The 22148-nt window shown below is 41.7% G+C and overlaps 1 protein-coding gene across 3 annotated transcripts in view; it reads right to left on the bottom strand.

Annotated features, from left to right (window-relative positions):
• The window catches only part of CDH17 (cadherin 17), a 137513-nt gene that overhangs the window by 40797 nt on the left and 74568 nt on the right, over positions 1-22148 (bottom strand). For all 3 annotated transcript variants that reach the window (XM_067711769.1, XM_067711771.1, XM_067711770.1), the window contains exons 4-11: positions 17939-18073; positions 16872-17010; positions 14558-14716; positions 14251-14450; positions 10153-10284; positions 9689-9839; positions 4274-4489; positions 524-600 (exon numbers count right to left, since the gene is read on the bottom strand). In XM_067711769.1, coding sequence (XP_067567870.1) covers positions 524-600; positions 4274-4489; positions 9689-9839; positions 10153-10284; positions 14251-14450; positions 14558-14716; positions 16872-17010; positions 17939-18073 — 1209 coding nt within the window. The remainder of the gene's footprint in view (positions 1-523; positions 601-4273; positions 4490-9688; positions 9840-10152; positions 10285-14250; positions 14451-14557; positions 14717-16871; positions 17011-17938; positions 18074-22148) is intronic.

The raw sequence follows: 22148 nt of genomic DNA, 5'->3' as shown, positions 1-22148 counted from the left end.
AATAAGTTAACTTGAATTCTTCTTGATATACTCAACTGATCATTTTTCTCCTGCTCTTTTTTCCCAATTCTAATTCTTGCAGATGTCTTGGGCACATTTTTTGGCATAAACCAGAGATTCGTTTTTTCTTCCCCTTTTCTCTTATCCAATAATTACAAAATGAGTTTAAATTGGCAATATTCAAAATTTTAAACTCTGACTACACATGCTTGTTTGAGACCTAACAGTAATCTATTTATTGTCCTGCTACACACTGGTTGTAGCTTCCAAGCAGTCCTTGAAATAAATGAGCTGTTGGCAAAATTTTTAATTAAAAAACCAGATGCTTCCAGATACTATAATCGTGAATGTTACTGTTTCCTGAAGAGTTCCACTGAAGATGGTGTTTGAGTTTGGTACCAGTGCATCGACTAAGATATTAAGTCTGGCATTTTCCCGAACTACTGTTTGTGTCTTTATTCCAGAAGTAGGGGTCAGGTAAATATGAACAAAGTAAAGAAAAAGCAAGGTGATAACTACTCACATCTGATTTTTCGAAGATGGGGATCTGATCATTGATATCAATAACGTTGATCTGCACAAAGCAGAGGGTCTTGAAATCTGAAAATCAAAGTCACATCACAGAAATTTTCACTGAAAATCATGCATAAGAATCAGAAATCTGCAAGAAAAACAGTTGGCAAGTAAAGTGACGGCCATAGCCACAATTTTACTATTGACATGCGATTTGTGTGGTGAGAGGATTCTCTGCTCCCCACCTGCACCCATGAGCAGGTCACCAAGGGCTGAAGAAAACCCCACGAGAGGCTCCCCTGGGCTTCCCACTCCCTCTACCTGCCCCCTCCTCAGTAAGGCTTGTCCCCGAGCAAGATGCCTTCTTTTCTGTGAAGCAGCCTCTCTTTTCTGGCTAGTGAAACTTCCTTCAAAGCCCAGTACAAAACTATCCTTCTAGAAAGACTTCTTTGAGCATCCCAGAGGGTTGTCTTTCCTACTCTGAACACTTCCAGCACTTACTGTCCTGTATCCCTTCTGCCCCCCCTAAAGGGAAGGCCCAAGTGAGGGAGGAAAGGTACAATTAGGCCCCTTCAAAAGGCCTGGCTGCCCAGCCTACAGAGGCAGAGGTAGCTCATAGAACTCTAGGAGATGGCATAGGCTTTGAGGGGTGGGTTTGACAATTCAGAGACCTAGTCAGAGACAGCAGGTTCAACCTAGGTCCAAGATGAGCATGGAGTACAGGTGGGGATGGGATCCCCAGGGAAATATCCACAGTGAGAACCAACATGATAGGTTTTTTGTTGGGGTTTCCATTGTTCTATCTATGAAGTAGTATATTATACAAAGGCTAAGACTCTGGGCTTTGGAACCCCACTGTTCAAATTCTTTCTCTGCTACTTATCAGACGTGTGAGAGCTTGGGAATGTCACTCAAAATCTCTGTGCAGTAGTCAGTTTATCTAGAAAATGTAGATTGCAACAGAGCCAAGGTTCTCATCCTAACTGACATTGTTAGCACTCTTTATGTACCAGGCACCATATTAAATGCTTTGCTTCCATGACTAATTTCATCTTCATTCTAACTCCATGACATAGGTACAATTATCATTCTCATTTGAGTTTGAGTTCACACTCAAATGAGTTCACACACATGATTAGTTCACACACATCATTTGAGTTCACAAATGAGGAAGCCAAAGGACAGAGAAGTTGGTGACCTGACCAAGGTCATACAACTAACTAGTGTTCAAGCCAGAATTCAAATCCATGCGTTCCTTTTCCCTCTCTGTCCACTCTCCGCCCTTCACCCTGCTTTGTGCCCTGGAGGCTGACCTTAGGAACTGCATCAGTGGGCATCCTGGCCCTCTGGGTAGAAGTTGGGTTCCACCAGTGGTAGCACTGGCAGGAGATCTAAGGAAGGGCAGGAGGAACAGGGTCAGGGTCTAGTTCCCCACTGCCAGCAGCCTCTTCTATAGTCACAGGAACAGGCTTTGTTCCTTCAGGGGATGTTACCTTCCCTCATCCCTTCTCACCTTCAGGTAAGGAAGGCTGCCATTGTGCTTCACACCCCCTGTTGGTTTCCCATAACCCCTACCCCCAGCCTTTACAAATAATCCCCTCTCTAAACACTTTTTGGTTACTTCTTTTGAGGGGGCTGTCTGTTTCCTGCTGGGATCCTGACAAATATATTCACACAGCCTAGCTCTAAAGCTTGTGCTCAACGCACTGGACACAAAGCCAGGCATGTAATCTAATAATAACAGTATTACAAATAAGTGGATGTTAACTCAAGTTGGGTCCAGTCCCCAGAACATTTGTAGACAGCAAGAACGGCTGAAGATTTCAGGAGGTCCCAGGGCCTGAACTCACTGGCTCCCTGCTCTGCACAAACCTTATTTGGGCCAGCAGTGGACCTCCTGGCTAACAGACCTTCCCTGATTTTAGGTTAAACTATGTTAATTACAGCCTACCAGTCTAATTTTCTACAGTACGCAACTGGATGTTTAACTCCATCAATACACATATATAGTTATATATAAATATACTGTATAATCTGGTCCATATAGTCTATAGATGTACTCAGGTACATAGACAATTTGTAATCTGATGCTCTTGCAGCCTCAAACTGCTTCAGGTCCCCGTGCATTTTCACATGGGCTTTCTTCTCCTCTGTAAGCCTTTACACTATTTTGTAACTTGTCATATTCATCCATCAAAGTTCAGAGCAATGACACCTCTTCCAGAAAGCTTTATCAGCTCTCTACCTTTCCAATGAGTCCCTCATTGCCTTTATGGGCTACCTTGTACATATTTCTTACAATTTATTTTTTCCCATGTCCATCTCCTCTACCACAAATGCTCCTTGAGGACAGACACGGGGTCTTATTCATTTGTGTATCCCCAGTACCTTGAATGGTGCCTCAATCACGGTAACTGCTCAATAACTGTTGAAAGAATGGCTGGCTAATGGTGTGAGATTGTCAGCTCATCATGGGCAGGGATGATTTATTATACCCACTTCTGTTGTACCTCTTAACATAATGCTAGACATTATGTTAGGCCCTCAATATTTGCCTAATCACTACGTCTCAAACATTCTGCTTCGGGGGCCTGCTAAACCCCAGCTCTCTTCAGTATCTAAGCAACTGTGGAATGAAAAAAAAAATGTGAAGCACAGTATGAGATGGTGCTCTTTACTTCAGCACACCTGTATAATCTCTCTCTCGTAGCATAACAATTACTGAACTATTTGGTAATCTAAGATTCAGTGCCAGTTAAAGAACGATTCTTAGCCTAGGAGTATTAATGATCTTAAAATAAGCCTGTCCCTGAGTTCATGTAAGTTTGTATGTCTGTGCAATTTGTTGATAATGTGTACATTTGTTGAGGAATTCATAGTTTCCATCAGATTTTCAAAGGGTCTCATGACTTAACAAAGATTAAAAACCACTTGTTTTGAAATTGTATAAGGCGTTAAGGAAGAATGTCTCCAGATATCGTCAAATGGCCACCTAGAAGCTAATATAAGAAGACAAAACTTCCCAAATGATACATTTTTCCTTCACTGTCATACAGTAGAATCCTTTGAGTCTGAAAGGGAGACTTGGGAAATACAACTAATGTTATTGTTTGTGACCATGGTGGCCATGACAACGTGCCTTGCCAACCCCTAACACCAGGGGTTGTTAATTGACAACTTAATTGACAACATGCCACCTTGCTCTGAAACCCATCACCACATTTGCACCAAGGCCTTGCTTCCCATTGGCTGGCCCAAGCCAGTGACAGAGCAAGGCCGGCAGGTTAAGGTAGGCCTGTTTTGGAGATCACAGGCTCCTTCCACAGCCAACTTTGGACCCCTAATGACCTTGCTGAGCTTCCCTTTGACTGCTTAGTGGTCTATGGTGCTCCCACCACTGTCCTTCCTTCTCTCCTTCACTCAGCGTCCGGCTTGTATTGAGGTCTGATGGCTCTCCCAGCCTTCTCTGTATCCCTCCCCGTTTTTTCTCATAGGCAATTCCCCTAATAAAATCCTTATATATTTAATCCCCTCTTGGGCATCTTCTTCTCAGGGAACCAACGTAATAATGTTGCCTAAGCTGCCACTCTGGCCATTACCATGTTGGACCTGCTGCCTCTGTGCTGTGTTTTACATAGGAAGCAAGAACCCTTAAACAGCATCCTTCTGTAATACACCTAGGCATCAGAGCAGCCTAGCAAATCACAACTAGAAAGAAAACAAGTGTTATCACTCTTGACACAGGGAAGGTGATACTAACCTTTGTCAGACACCTCTACTGTCAAGTTGTACTGCGGAGTGTCTCGCTTCCGCAAGGACTGCAAGGCTAACTGGAACATTCCTGAGTAGGCTTGGACCAGGAAGAGTCCATCTCTAGGAACTTTGGGGGTTTGATCCACAATTCTGTATCCTAAAACACTGTTGATAGTGTTTTCTTCATCCATGTCATGAGCAATAAGTGTTCCAATACTGTTCCCTGTAGAGAAGAAAAGAAGGAAACCCATCCGTTATAGGCTCTTTTTACTCTGTTAAAAAATGATTTCACCAAAGAATCAGGTTCCTAGAAAGCACTGGAAGTAACTTTGAGTAGCAGACTAAAGTTCTTAGATCGATGTTGGTTCTTCTAACCCTTTCAGTAGTACAGTGTGTGGAGAAGTGTCTTTGTCTGCTAGGGGCACCATAACTAAGTACCAAAAACTGGATGGCTTTAACAACAGAGACTTATTTTCTCACAGTTTCTGGACACTAGAGGTCTGAGATCAAGGTGTCAGCAGGGTTGATTTCTTCTGAGACCTTTCTCCTTGGCTTGTAGATAGCTGTCTGGTGCATGTGTTTTCACATGGTCTTCCCCCGTACTTGTATCTATCCAGATTTTTTCTTCTTAGAAGGACACCAGTCATATTGGCTTAAGACCCACACTAATGACATCATTTTAACTTAATTACCTCTTTAAAGACCCTATCTCTAAATAATAGTCACCCTTTAAGTTGCTGGAGGTTACGACTTCACCATATGAATTTTGGGAGGACACAGTTCAGGATCTTGAGATGAAATCATCCTGGATTTGCTTTTTTCTTTTTAATTTACTTTTGGCTATGTTAGGTCTTCTTGCTGTGCACGGGCTTTCTCTAGTTGTGGCAAGAGGGGGCTACTCTTCGTTGCAGTGTGTGGGCTTCTCATTGCGGTGGCTTCTCTTGTTGCAGAGCACAGGTTCTAGGCACACGGGCTTCAATAGTTATGGTACATAGGCTCAGTAGTTGCGGTTCACGGGCTCTAGAGCACAAGCTCAGTAGTTGTGGCACATGGCTTAATTGCTCTGCGACATGTGGGATCTCCCCAGACCAGGGATCGAACATGTGTCCCCTGCCTTGGCAGGCAGATTCTTAACCACTACACCACCAGGGAAGTCCCTCATCCTGGATTTGGAGTGGGCCTTAAATCCAGTGATGGGCGTTCTTGTAAGAGGAAGAGAAGACACAGAGATGCCCACGGAGGAGGAGGCAATGTGAAGAGAGTGCAGAGACCGCAGCGATGCTGCCACAAGCAGCCAAGGAACCACAAGGAGCCAGAAGAGGCAAGGAAGAATTCTCCCCTAGCTGGCACCTTGATTTCAGACTTCTAGTCTCCAGAACTCTTAGCAAATAAATTTCTGTTGTTTTAAGTCACCAAGTCTGTGGTAATTTGTTACGGCCACCCTCAGACACTAATACACAAGGCAAATGGTAAAACTAAACAAGGACAAGCCAACCGTGGTTACTTCTAAGTAACTTCCTGGAAAAATAGCAGAGACTGACTCCACCCCAAAGATAAAGACGGGCACGGGACGGAGAGCAGGGACCGTCTCTGCCTTGCTGCAGTTTATGGTCCTAAGTTTTATTTCTGTTGACGTCTCAGTCCAGGGAGTTCCAGAAGTCCGGCTCTGACTCAGTGCTCCACCCAGGTCTGGCTGAGTTCTGATAGGTGCTGGGTCATCTTGCTCTGTGAAATGGGAATTGTGGGTTTCTCTACACACAGCCAGAATCCCATGTGAGGGCTAAAACTTGAATATGTATTCCCCACTGGCGGAGGTCGGTTTCATCCCCTTCCCCATGTTACTTTGCATCTACTGATTTACAGGGAGATTTGGAGCGTTTGTGAGGGGAGGAATGGAAGTACCTATGTTATGTCTATAATGGAGCTGGCACGTGCAGACGTGTCTCACGGGCTGGGGAGGCGGGGCAACATGGGTAGCAGAAGAGAACACGTATCTGGTGTTGCAGCTGCTGCCATTTCTGCTTTCACACACAACCGAGTCACCTTTGGAACATGCATCTGCCCTTGTAAGAAAAGCATCTGTGTGTTGGAATGAAAGAGTGTCTCGCTAACTTCTGTGATTGTTTGGTGTCTGAGCAGCCCTGCTCTGGACCTTTCCCCCCAGCAAGTGAGCATAACACAGAGGACACTGTCCTTCTCTCACCACGGAGGAAACCTCCGGCTGTCAGAGGCACCGTGAAGACTGTTGACGTCAGTGACAGGGAAATTCCAGTAGGAGACACCACTCAGTGGGAGCAGAGAACTTATGAATGAGCCAGGAGTCAAAGAAGTGTCCCTGAGTGACAAAGGCCAGGAACAAGTGGCAGCCCAAACTGATTCAGAGGTACATACAGCAACTCTTGGGGCACTCGGAAATACTTTAGGGAGGTGGGGCTTTTATAAGAGGATGAAGTTCCTGTATGAACACAAAGGTCTTGGTAGCAGGTGGGATTTCAGAATTAATGTTGTTATTGCTGAGACTTGGGGACATGAGTCCCACAAGATTCTGGCCAATATAAGACACCAAACAGGAGAATATAAATATACTAAGGAATAATTGAGTATTTTATTGAGCTAGACAGTAAGCCCCCAAAAGGCAGGGACATTTTTTGTACCCCTTTGGGCTACATATAGAGAATAGACTCAATCTGTGTTGATTTATAAGAATTCCTGGTCCATTAAGTCCACAATTCAAGACTTTGTGAAATATTGTTACAAAATAAATTCTCACTTTTGGAGATGCAAAGAGCATGCAGCATCCCTGAACAATTTGTTTTACCAACAATGACATCCTCAGCAGCTTCAGAAAACTAGTACTGTCCTCCTCCCAAATAAGGCAGGCAGCCTCTACGGTGGCTCGCAGCAATCCCCCCAACCCTGATATTGATGCCTTGGTGTAACCTCCTCCTTTTGAGCGCGAACTGGGCCTAGTGACTCATTTCTAATGAATATAGCAAAAGTTATGGGATGTTACTTCCAAGATTAGTTATAAGAAGACTGACTTCCATCTTTTTTTTTTTTGAGGTATGTGGGCCTCTCACTGTGTCCTCTCCCGTTGTGGAGCACAGGCTCCGGATGTGCAGGCTCAGCGGCCATGGCTCACGGGCCCAGCTGCTCCGTGGCATGTGGGATCCTCCCGGACCGGGGCACAAACCTGTGTCCCCTGCATTGGCAGGCGGACTCTCAACCACTGCGCCACCAGGGAAGCCCCTGACTTCCATCTTACTTGCCATTTTTTGAGCTCTCTCCCTTTCTCTTTCTCTCTCTCTCTGAATCAAAGGCACTCACCTCACATCCAGATTCTGAATCAAAGGCATGCACCCCATATCCAGATTCCTGACTTCCAGAAACTGTGAGATAATAAATGTTTGCTGTTTTAAGCTGCTAAATTTTGGGACAATTTGTTATGCAACATGGATGACTGATACACTAAATGTTAGGCCCTATGCAAAGAGACTTGAGGTATCATCTACAAAGGTCTTCAAAGATCTTCTGCCTTCATTCAGCATCACAGACCATCCCATATTTTCAAAAAGGGTGATGCCATAGGTGTTTCTTGGCTATTGTCACACATTTCATTGTTACTCCACTGCCACTTTAGAAGATTCTTCCTTAAAATTAACTGAAATCCTTCAAAGTGTCATTTAATACTTCCCGTTGTAAGAATAACTGGAATAAATGAAAAACAGAAGACCTAAGCAGAACACAGTGACAATAGATAGCCTACATATGACTCTTGACAGCAAGAAGGAAAAAAAGTGAGCATTGAGCAAGCAGGCCATGTGAGCAGTGTCCACCAAGACAGCACCCACTGTGTGAAAAGTGTGTGGCAAGAAGAGTAAAGAGATCAAAAAAAAATGATGAGAGTGCCCATGAGGCAGGTGAGGATCTGCCTACAAGGGCAGCCAAGCCCTGGGAATGGTAGTCATGAAAGCCTGCTAACCCTGTAAGCCCTGAAACGTACACGAAACAGACAAAAACACTTCAAGCAATGCCAGCCCGCTCAGCCAATGGGCTCAACACCAAGGGGTAATAGACAATAGGTGTCCCAAATCCAGCAAAGTCATAAAACTCCCAGAAATCACAGTGCTGTAATAGTAGTCGTCCCTGTACAAAACTAAAGCTATCCTGGCACAGTACAAGGAAACAAAACAGGTCAAGAACAAAAGGTCAAAAACAGATAGGATTTGAACTTCATCTTCCAGCCTCATGAGCTATTATCAGCTTCCTAGAGAGGGACAATCAAGGGTCAATTGCAGGATATCTGACATTGGGTGTGAATGTTTGTTTAAATTATTTAGCAAGTTTGACGGGATTTTACCTGTCACTGAGTTTGTTGAAGGCAAATAAGAATCTATGGAGAAACCCTTGCAGGGGCTTCCCTGGTGGCGCAGTGGTTAAGAATCCGCCCGCCAATGCGGGAGACGCAGGTTCGGGCCCTGGTCCGGGAGGATCCCATGTGCCGCAGAGCTACCGAGCCTGTGTGCCACGACTGCTGAGCCCGCGTGCCACAACTACTGAAACCCGTGAGCCTGGAGCCTGTGCTCCGCAACAAGAGAAGCCACCACAATAGGCACGTGCACCGCACGTGGTCCATGCTCTCCACGTGGTCCATGCTCTCCACAACTGGAGAGGGCCCGCGTGCACCAACGGAGACCCATTGCAGCCAAAAATAAATAAAATAGATGAATTATAAAAAAAAAAAAAAGAATCTGCCTGCCAATGCAGGGGACACAGGTTCGATCCCTGGTCCGGGAAGATCCTACATGCCGCCGAGCAACTAAGCCCGTGTGCCACAACTACTGAGCCTGTGCTCTTGAGCCCATGAGTCACAACTACTAAAGCCCGTGTGCCACAACTACTGAAGCCTGTGTGCCTAGAGCCTGTGCTCCACAACAAGAAAAGCCACTGCAATGAAAAGCCCTCGCACCACAATGAAGACCAGCCCCCGCTCGCTGTAACTAGAGAAAGCTGGCGCACAGCAATGGAAGACCCAACGCAGCCAATAAATAAATAAATAAAATCTAAAAAAAAACCTTGCAAAGAGATAACCTTATACATGTATACAGGATACTGGTGTAAATGGTTACAGTGCTAGTGGTAGTGGTAAGGGTGGTAGTAGTAGTAGTAATAGTAGTGGCAGTAATGGTGCTAGGAGTATGAGTAGTAGTTATAAAATGTCCAATTTTGAAAAACTCTTCCCAGATATTGCTTGAAATTAAATACTGTACCTATGTGAGTCCCCAAGTCTAGTCTACCTCTATGCTGTGCTGGGCATGGACCACTGATCCCCAATCAGGTTTACCTGCCCACCTTTTACTTGACAAAGAGGAGAAAGGGATTACAGAGTTAACATAGGGAGGACAGATACACGGCTTCTTACCTATTTGTTCATTCTCCTGGACCTCAAGTACAGTCACTGTAGATGGACATGTAGGTGGATTATCATTAATGTCTTTAACTTTCACTTGAATTTTCAGTGGCAATGCGAGTGGTTTTCTATGCTCATCCCTTGCAACCGCATAAAAAACATACTACAACAAGATCAGAGTTAAGACATGAATCCTTCATCATCCCCTTTAAAAGGCAGAGAAAACAACGATTTCAATGCTATTTCATTTATCCCCTTATCATCAATTCGCTTAGAATTGGGAAATGAGAAAATATAAAATGGGCTGAATCTGTGAGGGTATTATCATGTCTCTGAGAGCAATAATGCACTGAGTTCAGAACACAGTTTGGGGGATATTGGTGGGGGGCTGGGTGTTAAGTAAAATTGTTTCTGCTCTCAGATATCCATGGGCCCAGGATCTCATCACCTGTGAAACTCCTACTAATTTTACTCACCGCATCCTTTTCTTCTCGGTCCAAGGGCTGAGTCACATAGATATCTCCTTCCTGGTCAATTAAAAATGGGAATTTTGATGGCTTCTCCTCTTCCACTAATGAATATAGTGCACCTGGTTCGTTCCACCGCACCTACAGGGCCCAAAGTGAATTGTCAGGAAAGATACATCCGGACAGAGAGAACTGGAAAGGAAATAAACAATTTTCTCGTTCTCGATTTGAAATTTCTGACAACCCTGTTTAGATGTCTGTGGTTTCTTATAACTACTAAATTACATTTTTCGTTTTCAGCTTAAAATAATCCCTCCGCTTTTTTTCTCCTTTGTACTAAGTTATATTGCTCCAAATAAGCATATAGGGGTATTTTTCTTCTCTAAAGCAATTCTTTGTGAACCCTCTAAAGAGTTTGTGGGTTGTTCTTTTGGAAGTCTGCGTGTGAAGATTTCATGTCACGAAACACCAATTTAAGAAACAAAATGTATTTAGTAGCGGCATTATCTGAGCACTAAGCCATGATGGACAACAAGCTCCCAGAACTCACCAGTGAAGATGATGAGACACTTTCAGTTCTTCACCATGCTATTATTTAAGAAAGACAAATGACACATAAATAAAGAACATTCCTCCCTTAAGTCTTTAGTCTTAAAGACTTCAGGGATAAGAATATTTGCCAACAGACTTCTCTGGGTGCGCAGTGGTTAAGAATCCGCCTGCCAATGCAGGTGACACGGGTTAGATCCCTGATGAGGGAAGATCCCACACGCTGTGGAGCAACGAAGCCCACGCACCACAACTACTGAGCCTGCGCTCTACAGCCCACAAGCCACAACTACTGAAGCCCACGCACCTAGAGCCCATGCTCCACAAAAAAAGAAGCCACCTCAATGTGAAGCCCGTGCACCGCAACGAAGAGCAGCCCCCACTCACCGCAACTAGAGAAAAGCCCGCGTGCAGCAACGAAGACCCAACGCAGCCAAAAAGAAATAAATTAACTCATTAATTACTTTTTTAAAACAAAGAATATTTGCCAACTCCTAGAGTTGTTTTGTAAACAACTTGGCAAAAAAAATCAATAAAGTGGTGCTGGGAAAACTGGACTACTACACGTAAAAGAATTAAATTAGAACACTTCCTAACACCATACACAAAAATAAACTCAAAGTGGATTAAAGACCTAAATGTAAGGCCAGACACTATAAAACTCTTAGAGGAAAACATAGGCAGAATACTCTATGACATAAATCACAGCAAGATCCTTTTTGACCCACCTCCTAGAGAAATGGAAATAAAAACAAAAATAAACAAATGGGAAAGGAAACCACAAACAAGACGAAAAGACAACCCTCAGAATGGGAGAAAATACTGCAAACCAAGCAACTGACAAAGGATTAATCTCCAAAATATACAAGCAGCTCATGCAGCTCAATATCAAAACAATAAACAACCCAATCTGAAAATGGGCAGAAGACCTAAATAGACATTTCTCCAAAGAAGACATACAGACTGCCAACAAACACGTGAAAGAATGCTTAACATCATTAATAATTAGAGAAATGCAAATCAAAACCACAATGAGGTATCACATCATACCGGTCGGAATGGCCATCATCAAAATATCTAGAAACAATAAATGCTAGAAAGGGTGTGGTGAAAAGGGAACCCTCCTGCATTGTTGGTGGTAATGTAAATTGATACAGCCACTATGGAGAACAGTATGGAGGTTCCTTAAAAAACTAAAAATAGAACTACCATATGACCCAGCAATCCCACTACTGGGCATATACCCTGAGAAAACCATAATTCAAAAAGAGACATGTACCACAATATTCATTGAAGCACTATTTACAATAGCCAGGACATGGAAGCAACCAAAGTGTCCATTGATAGATGAATGGATAAAGAAGATGTGGCACATATATACAATGGAATATTACTCAGCCATAAAAAGAAACGAAATTGAGTTATTTGTAGTGAGGTGGATAGACCTAGAGACTGTCATACAGAATGATGTAAGTCAGAAAGAGAAAAACAAATCCCATACGCTAACACACGTATATGGAATCTAAGAAAAAAAATGGTTCTGATGAACCTAGGGGCAGGACAGGAATAAAGACACAGACATAGAGAATGGACTTGAGGACACGGAGACGGGGAAGGGTAAGCTGGGACGAAGTGAGAGAGTGGCATGGACATATATATACTACCAAATGTAAAATAGATAGCTAGTTGGAAGCAGCCGCATAGCACAGGGAGATCAGCTCGGTGCTCTGTGACCACTGTAGAAGGGTGGGATAGGGAGGGTGGGAGGGAGGTGTAAGAGGGAGGGGATATGGGGATATAAGTGAATATAGCTGATTCACTTTGTTATACAGCAGAAACTAACACGACATTGTAAAGCAATTATACTCCAATAAAGGTGTTTGAAAAAAAAATCAGTAAACTCAATACTAAGACCTGTCTACTTGCTACAGACAGGGCCTGGCCTATCTGATAGTCTAGTACTAATAACAACACGTACTGAGGGTTTTACCCCATTCCAGACCTAATTCTAAACACTTTTATATGTTATCTCATTTAATCCTCAAATAGCCCCATGAGGTAGAGACTATTGTTATCCCCACCTTATAAATGGGGAAACTAGGGCACAAAAATTTAAGTGACTTGCCTCTAGACTTACAGCCATTTGAAATTTCCACACTCAACTATTCTCTCAAACCAGCTTGGGAAGGGTATCCCTTTCTAGTTATTTAAGCAAACCCTCTGTCCAAGACAAAAACCATGTTCTTAGTTGTAAGCGAGCTCCTTTGATGTCCTAAAAATTCAGCCTAAGTTCTCTCTTGAGCTGTCCCCCTCCACTCTTATTCAGTTTCAAGCCACACAAAGTACCTTCCCCAGGCCTAGGTATTGGGTGTGGCTCTTTAGATTTTCTTTTCTTTGACAGCCCTAAGTGAAAACAAGTGTATGTGTTCTTTTTAGCATTTACAAATCCTTATGAAGGTAACCTAAACAATAAATGGGAAGACTTTAGTAAAGAAACCCAATCTGAAATTCTCACGGTAAAGAGTCCTGACATAGTTTCTTAGCTGGTAAAGCAGAATATTTCTTGCATTCATTCTTTTTGTTTTTTCCTCTGGAGGTGAAATTCATTAATTCAATGTTTAATAAATAAAAATCCTTTTAAGTTAGACAATAGATATGGTGGGATAGGCCATTCCAGGACCCCTTAACAACAACAGTGTCATCTAAAAAAAATTAGGGCTACTACAGACTACAACTCCTTCATAACGTTAATACCTTTTATTCACTTCCACAGATACTAATTAATTTCCACAACAACCCAAAGATCTGTTATTATCCCCATTTTATTGGTGAGAAGTTGGGGCTCATAACAGTTTATCTGCTTCCAAATCCAGTGCTCTCCCACTAACTCACAGTTTTTGCATCAAGAAACTTCCTGATCTTCCAGAAAAGATCAGATCTGGGTGAACCCCAGAGTGGATTTCCAGGAGCTAAAGAAAGAGGAGGGGGCTCAGGATGAACACCAGCCATAGAGGTGGGACCGGGGGAGGGTTTGAATGGAGGGGAGAGGTACCCACAGGAGATGGAGTTGGCAGGGGTGGGCTCCAAAGGTAAAGGTCATCTACTCAGCTTTCACACTTGACCAGTCTTATCTCTGTTCCTCGGCCTGTGATGGGTTGAGTCTTTCGCATAGAGATTTTTCCCAAAGGAATAAGAAACAGCCTTTCAAAAATAATTTGCAGCCCCAAATTTGAATCATGTACATGTACCACATACAGCCCACTCTAGGGCAGCCATATCCTACACTCTTGACAGGGAACAACAGTATTATCTACTTGGAAGGTGAAGGTGAGTGAAGTTCTCTTTTAAAACTCATATATATAATATCTGAATCCAAGTTGTAAAGTCCAGAGTTTACCCATGATGGCAAACTCCAGAGACTTGGGGCCAGAGACCTTGTCTATTTAGTTTGCTTCATAATGACGCTATGCAGAAATGTCAGTGAAGACCATGAGGGCGGGCCCCTACAATGTGAGTGCTGATTGACTGGGTAGGCTCTAGGCATTCCTTGGGCACTACCTGAGTGATTTTAATGGGGTAAGGATTAGTTGAATTTTCTTCAATCTCCACTGGTTCTGGTGTTTTCCAAATATTCTCCTTCACCATAATATCCACAGATGTGGTGTCACTAAAGGAATGCTCATTCTGGCCTCCCATGTCCTCCACTGAGACCACTAGCTTGTAGGAAGGATTCTTCAAAGGATCCAGGTCCTGGGATCCTATGGGAAGTAGGAGAGAAAAGAAAAGCAAATGTCTCTGAAGGTGATACAGATCTAGGTCCTTTTAACTGCCTCAGAGAGTCATATGAGGACATCACTTAACTTACCTGCTAGAGTAAGTGAAATTGCCCCCGTTTTGTTGTTGATCTGAAAGTACATGACATTGTTGACCTTGGGAAGCTGCATGATAATTTTATAAATAAGCTGGCCGTTGGGTGTGGCTGGATCATCCAAGTCTGTAGCATTGACATACATAAAGGGCTTTCCTGTTTAACAAAATGTACCCAGAAAAAAAAGATATTAATTGAAACCCAAACCAAACACAGACACATTTGCCTTCTAAGAGGCAGAAATAGAATGGAGGAAGGTGCCATAATTCATATCAGTGGTGAAATAATTCTTTATTCTGCCCCTTTCCTCTAGGATGAGGTTTCTTAAAGTATGATCCAGGGACTTCTAGAGGTCTTTGAGACTGTTTTTAGGGTCATACATGTGTGAAAGACCCATTGAAATCACAACATAAGGGCTTCCCCGGTGGCGCAGTGGTTGAGAGTCCGCCTGCCGATGTGGGGTACGCGGGTTCATGCCCCTGTCCGGGAAGATCCCACATGCCGCGGAGCGGCTGGGCCCGTGAGCCATGGCTGCTGAGCCTGCGCGTCCGGAGCCTGTGCTCGGCAACGGGAGAGGCCACAACAGTGAGAGGCCCGCGCACCGCAAAAAAAAAAAACATAATTTGATGGATTTTAGCATAAAGGAGTATCCCAAAAAAGGCATTAATATGGTTTCGGATTCTACATTGAAAATAACATTTAAGAAACCACCACTTGTTGAGTTTTGGTCTAGTATCAAAGAATATCCACAATTATCTGAAGCGTTATTACACTATTAACACTGTGTAGGGAGAGTTTTTCTTTAAATGTTTCAGCCAAAACAGCATATGGCAACAAAATGAATGCAGAAACAGAAATGAGAATCCAACTGTTCTCAATTAATCCAGACATTAAAGAGAGGTGCAAAGATTAAAACAATGCCATTCTTCTTAACATTCCTTTTGTCTTTGAAAATAGTTGTTTTTATTAAAATATGCTTATTACTTTAAATCAATCACTAAATAAATATTTTTTAATTTCTCAGTTTTAATTTCAAATACAATAAATATTGATAGATATAACCAGTGACGTATTGGAGTCAACTCGTGAGACCTAGTTGAATTTTCAGAAATTTTGTGAGCCAATTATTAACACCAGTGGTAGCTTAAAATAGGTTATGGTGAGAGTACTTATACCACAGAAATTGACAAATTCTACAAATCAAGGTTTTTTCTCCCCGGAGAGACAGCTATTAAAATTTACTAGCACACCACTGGATATAACCAAAAGTTTCTTGGAGTCCACAATAGTTTTTATGAGAATACAAGGGCCCTGAGATGAAAAAGTTTGAGAATCACTGAATTAGAAAACCCTATTGGTAAAGAATAAGACCTGGAAGATTATTACTTGGCAGAGTTTAGTGGTGAGCCTTTGGTATGCAACCTCAGGGACAGAGACACGTGAAATTGCTCCACATAATAAAGTGGAAGGAATATTCTTCCTGAGTTATTGGAAGTGGGCATTGAAGAGTGAGAGATAGCGATTAAGTGACACAGAGGGAAGTTTGACAGTGAGTTGACGGAAATGGCCAAAAGTCTTTCTGAGAACTCACAGTCTAATATTCATGTTTATTTTGTGCACTGTTATGACATGATGCTCCTTCATTCCTCTAAATCTTCAGTAAAGCCTGCCACACACACCTATGCTTTGATGAGGGGCTTTTGTAGAAATGAAAAGTAAAAGAGTGAAGGGATGAGTCATAGCTAGGAGCTGAAGTCAGAGAAGAAAAAGAACTGGAAGCCAGCAGTGACCATGAGAATGTGGATTTCTGGGAGGATGTGGGAGAGTAAGCTTACCTTTCCAGAGTGTTCTAGAGTGTTCTAAAGCTGTAAGGTGTTCTAAATTTTCACCCTAAAATGGTGATTCTTAACTAGGGGTGATTTTGTCCCCCAGGGGACATTTGGCGATGTCTGAAGACATCTTTGCTGTCACAATTTGAAAGGGAAGTGTTGCTCCTGGCATCTGGTGCATTGATAGATGTCAGGGATGCTGCCTAACATTCTATAATGCACAGAACAGCCCCTAACAAAAAAAGAATTATCAGGCCCAAGATGTCCATAGTGCCAACGTTGAGATGTTGTGTCCCAGAGCAGTGGGGATAATAAAACAACTCCCAGAGGATTGCTGTGAAGTTTAAATAAGATAAATAAAATTTAAATAAGATGGTAAGTCCTTAATGAATGCTAGTTACACATGTTAGCCACACAAATCTGCCCCTCTGCCTGTTACACTTGCATCTTTCCACAGATATCTCCAGGCTCCTGCCTATTACCTGGGCGAGAATTCTGCCTTACTGAGCCTTCATACTTTGACTGGAGAAACACAGGTCGATTGTCGTTGATGTCCTTCACTTCTATGGTGATGGGGACCGGGCCCTCCACTGTATTGCCATGAGCATCCAGGGCTGAGACCTGATGTTGACAGGAAAAGGAAACCTCCTTGGTGAGTCTGGACCTCATATCACACACTCAAAAGTCACTTGAAAGAAATTAGAGCGCAAATAACCAATAACCTGGTCACTACAGGGGAGAAAGACACCCATAAGAGCCCAGATTGGGAGCTGCTAAAATAGAGGCCCTATCAGTTAAATCAATCTAATCATGACTGTGTTTTTCCAGCAGTGAGGTTGGCTGGACACTGGACATGCTTTTTTTCTAAATAGCTGGAATCAGTAAAATAAGAACACTTTGACCCTTGAGGGTATGAAAATATGTCCTGTTACAGAGGCATTTTAGTGGCTGATCTGCAGAGCCAGTAGTAAAATTTAAACAGAAAGCTTTTGGCTTGCTCTTTTCCCCACAATTAGCTCTCCATCATTCAGATAGAGATACAAACCATGAAAAATAAGGGGGAAAGAGAGAGAGAAGGGTCTCTCTAGGCAGCCTCTGACTTTGGTCATTGATTACTTCTGCTTCTTGCAAGGCCCAAAGGAGCTCCATCTAGTACCACTGCCACCTTCTTTGTGGGTCCAGAGACCACCCAACAGCCACAGGCAGACACCAGTGTAATAGCAGAGAAGTACTGGCTAGTTTTGATCCATGTGCCATCCAGGTTTCCACTCATTTTGATGAGTAATGCCATCTAAGAGCCTTAGCCATATAAATTGGGTTACTCTGGTCATAAAGCCTAAAAAAGAGGATACCTTTGCCACACGCCTCTCTAGTTGTTAAAAAATAAAATAAAATTTAAAAAGACAAATGAGATTTGCAAAGCATGTCATTAGTGTCAGGAGAGCTGAAACAGGATTCTGTGCTAGGAAAGAAGGTGCCAGTGATATTTCCAGGACAAAGAGTGCTCAGAGAGATTAGAGTTAGTGTCATTTGTCTGGTCTCAGTTCACCTGGAGTTTGTGAACAGCTCTTGTTTCCCTGTCCAGGGCTTTGCTGTAATACAGAAGTCCATCTTGTTGTATCTGAAATATGTCATCTGTCTCCCCAGTTAGTTTGAAAGTCACAGCAAGAGGACTGGCCTTAAACTGGGGAAAAGCAAACATTAGATTAGGTTGTAAGGAAAAACAATGTTGTAGAATTTGTAGTAAGTCACCAATTTCAGGTAACGTTTTCATTTGTACAATCACTAAAATAAGAAATTCTAAGCTTTTAAAGTGATACATTCTAAAAGTCTGCTTGAACGTTAGCTATGTACATTCAAAATACATTTTCCTCAAGAAACAATATGTGACATAATTCAGTACATTGATGAAAGCCAATAGATGCTTTAAATTGTAGCTAAAGTTAGATGAGATTTTTCTGGGAATATCAGAAAGCTATAATACTACTAGCTTTTAAGTAACATTAAAAAGGGTAGCTTCATTGCTAGGATAAAAAAGATGTCATTTAGTACTTCTACAACTTGTGACAAAGATTAAAAGACATTTTAATATTAAGGAAAACAACTTAAAAGTGGCTTTAATTGATAAAGTTCTATATGACAATCTCACTTTTTCAGAAGTAAAGAAAATACCAATGATTATTAATGGGATAGCTGGATAGCTATAATACTTTTAAGACCACAAGAATAGAAAATTCACATAAAATAAAGCAGATGTAAAAGTTGTTCAACCTCATTAATAATTTTATATATATATATATATTTTTTTTTTTTTTTTTTTTTTTTTTTTTTTGCGGTACGCAAACCTCTCACTGTTGTGGCATCTCCTGTTGTGGAGCACAGGCTCCGGACGCGCAGGCTCAGTGGCCATGGCTCACGGGCCTAGCCGCTCCACGGCATGTGGGACCTTCCCAGACCGGGGCACGAACGCGTGTCCCCTGCATTGGCAGGCGGACTCTCAACCACTGTGCCACCAGGGAAGCCCCTAATATATTTTTATATATTTAAAAAATAAAAACTAATAGTCAATGTTGTAAAGGATGTAAATAAACACACATATTATTGATGAAAATATAAATTAGTATAATCCTTTTGGAAATAACTTGAGGCATAAAATGTTTGTAGCCTTTGATAGCAAATATTACTAAATAGAATTTATTCTAAGGAAATATTTTTTAAACAATAAACTGCATGCTTGTAGCATAGTAGCCTACAATACTGGTAAAGTTGAAAACTCCTAAATGGTCAAAAAAAGAAAGGTATAAAATTATATAACACATAAACTTAATGAATTTTAAGCATTAAAATATTCATTCTATAAATTATGAATCAGCAAAAGAACAATGATATGGTGTAAAGTAACAAAAGGAGAACATGAGTAAGTCTAGATAATGATTGTAACAGTACCAAGTGTATTCATGTCGGTTGGCAAGAAATGGAATTTAAAAAAAAAACCAAACAGCTGATGTGTTACATGGGTAGAACTGTGGCTTGCAAAATCCAAGGATTGTTTATTTAAGAAAATTACTATCAGTTAGAAGCAAGCTTTGTAGTTGCTTTGACTTGCCCTAATTCCATCATCCTTTCTCAGGATATGCAGTGGCCTTGAAAACCAACAGCCTCACAACCATGGTACTATGTAGGGGGTAGAAGGAGTTTGGAGTTTGGAGTTTCCCAGAAGTCCTGTCCCCAAAGAACTGATATTATCTAACCTATCTGGAAGCTCCCTGGAAATACCTATTCATGCAGCTTGTCTTTATTTGACCCAACTCAGAGCTCACTCACTGAAAACAATTTTCTTCCTGGGGAATCTGTTGAAAATAATCATCAGCAGTTGCTTAACACTGCAGCTGCCTGAGACAGTGATAGCAGTTGATGCAAATAAGACTTTAACTAAAACACTTAAAAGGTAAAGCTTGAGAATGAGATGTCCCTTGCAGGGGCCAGGGGAACATCAAAAATCTCCAATAGATTCCTGGGAGTCTAAAAGGCCACATTCATAAGTAGAGCTGTGCACATGCCCAGGAAAAACCTTAGAAGGCCCTAATCTCTCACCTCTGACTGACCTTGAGGCGCTGTGCAAGCAGGAAGTAAAGGCTAATGCAGAGTTGTAAACTGTTTGCCACATCTTTGAAGATGTACCCAACAAGTACACAGAGCCTATTGGCAAAGGTTGGAAGACTTATTGATTCTAGGCTTGTAAGGAAACCTTAATTCAATCATTAGCTGAACACTAAGCTAACCAAACAGACTTCAGTGGCTACATATGGCAAAGAATACAGACTTTACAGAATTAATTCAGGAAAGTCATTAAACAAACAAACAGCAACAACAACAAATCCTGGGAAGACAATGGGATATGATTTCTGGTGTTGCCACATCATATTATTTATAAAGTCCAGTTTTCAACAAATGATTGTGAGACATGCAAATAAAAGAAAAGTAAGGCCCATATAAAGGAAAAATAGCAGTCAACAGAAAATGTCCCCAAGGAAGTCTAGATGTTAGACTTACTAAATAGGATTTTAAATTAACTATTTTAAACAGGTTCAAAAACAAAAGGAAACTATCTCTAAAGAACTAAAGTATGATAACAATGTCTCACCAAATAGAGAATATAAATAAAGACATGGAAATTATTTTTTAAAAAAACAAATAAGAATTCTAGAGTTGAAAAGCATAATAACTGAAATGAAAAATTCATTAGAAAAGGCCCAACAGTAAGTCTTAGCTAGCAGGAGAAGAATTTGTGAATTTGATAATAGATCAATTGAGGTTATCCACCCTGACAGAAAGAAAGAAGAAATATTAACAGAATCCTAGAGACAAACGGAACATCATCAAGCAAACATGCATAATGAGAGTCATAGAAGAAAAGGAAAGAGTGAAAGGGGCAGAAAGATTATTTGAAGAAATACTAATCAAAAACTTCCTAAATTTGAGAAAAACATTAATCTATGCTTCCAAGAAGTTCACTGAACTTGAAATACAATAAATTCAAAGAGACTCAAACTTAGACTCATCATAATAAAACACAAAACAAACAAACAGGGACTTTTCTGGTGGTGCAGTGGTTAAGAATCCACCTGCTAATGCAGGGAACATGGGTTCGATCCTTGGTCCAGGAAGATCCCATGTGCCATGGAGCCCATGTGCCACAACTACTGAGCCTGTGCTCTAGAACCTGTGAGCCACAACTACTGAGCTGCGTGACACAATTACTGAAGCCCATGCACCTAGAGCCCATGCTCCACAACAAGAGAAGCCACTGCAATGAGAAGCCTGCACACTGCAACGAAGAGTAGCCCCCACTCGCCGCAACCAGAGGAAGCCTGCATGCAGCAATGGAGACCCAATGCAACCAAAAATAAATAAATAAAAATATATAAATTTATTAAAAAAAAAACAAAAAGGGCTTCCCTGGTGGTGCAGTGGTTGAGAGTCCACCTGCCGATGCAGGGGACGCGGGTTCATGTCCCGGTCCGGGAAGATCCCACATGCCGTGGAGCGGCTAGGCCTGTGAGCCATGGCCACTGAACCTGCAAGACCCGAGCCTGTGCTCTGCAATGGGAGGGGCCACAACAGTGAGAGGCCCGTGTACCACAAAAAAAAAAAAAAGAGAATTTGGAAGTGCAGAGACTCATCACATACAAAGGATCCTCAACAAACTGAACAGCTGATTTCTCATGGAGGCCAGAATACAGTGAAATGACATACTCAAAGTGCTGAAAGAAAAAGACTGCCAACTAAGAATTGTATATGCAACAAAACTATCCTTCAAAATGAGGGTGAAATTAAGCTATACTACTATTCGAACAAACAAACTTTAAGATAAAAATTATTACTAGAGAAAAGAAGGATATTCTATACTGATACAAGGGTCAATCCCTCAAGATTCTATAACAATTATAAACATATATGCACCTACCAACAGACCCCAAAATACATGAAGCAAAAACTGACAGAATTGAAGATAAAATATACAATTCAACAATAATAGTTGGTGACTTGAAAACTTCACTTTCAATAATGAATATAACAAACAGACAGACGATCAACAAGAAAATAGAAGACTTGAACAACACTGTAAACCAACCAGAAGCTAACAGACATCTATGGAACACTCCATCCAACAAAATCCTAACACACATTCTTCTTAAATATACATTAAACATTCTCCAGGCTAGATCATATGATAGATCTCAAAACAAGTTTCAATA

The sequence above is a fragment of the Pseudorca crassidens genome, chromosome 17 (assembly GCF_039906515.1).
Source record: "Pseudorca crassidens isolate mPseCra1 chromosome 17, mPseCra1.hap1, whole genome shotgun sequence".
Lineage (NCBI taxonomy): Eukaryota > Metazoa > Chordata > Mammalia > Artiodactyla > Delphinidae > Pseudorca > Pseudorca crassidens.
The sequence above is the reverse complement of the archived record's forward strand: the minus strand, read 5'-3'. Positions and strand labels throughout refer to the sequence as shown.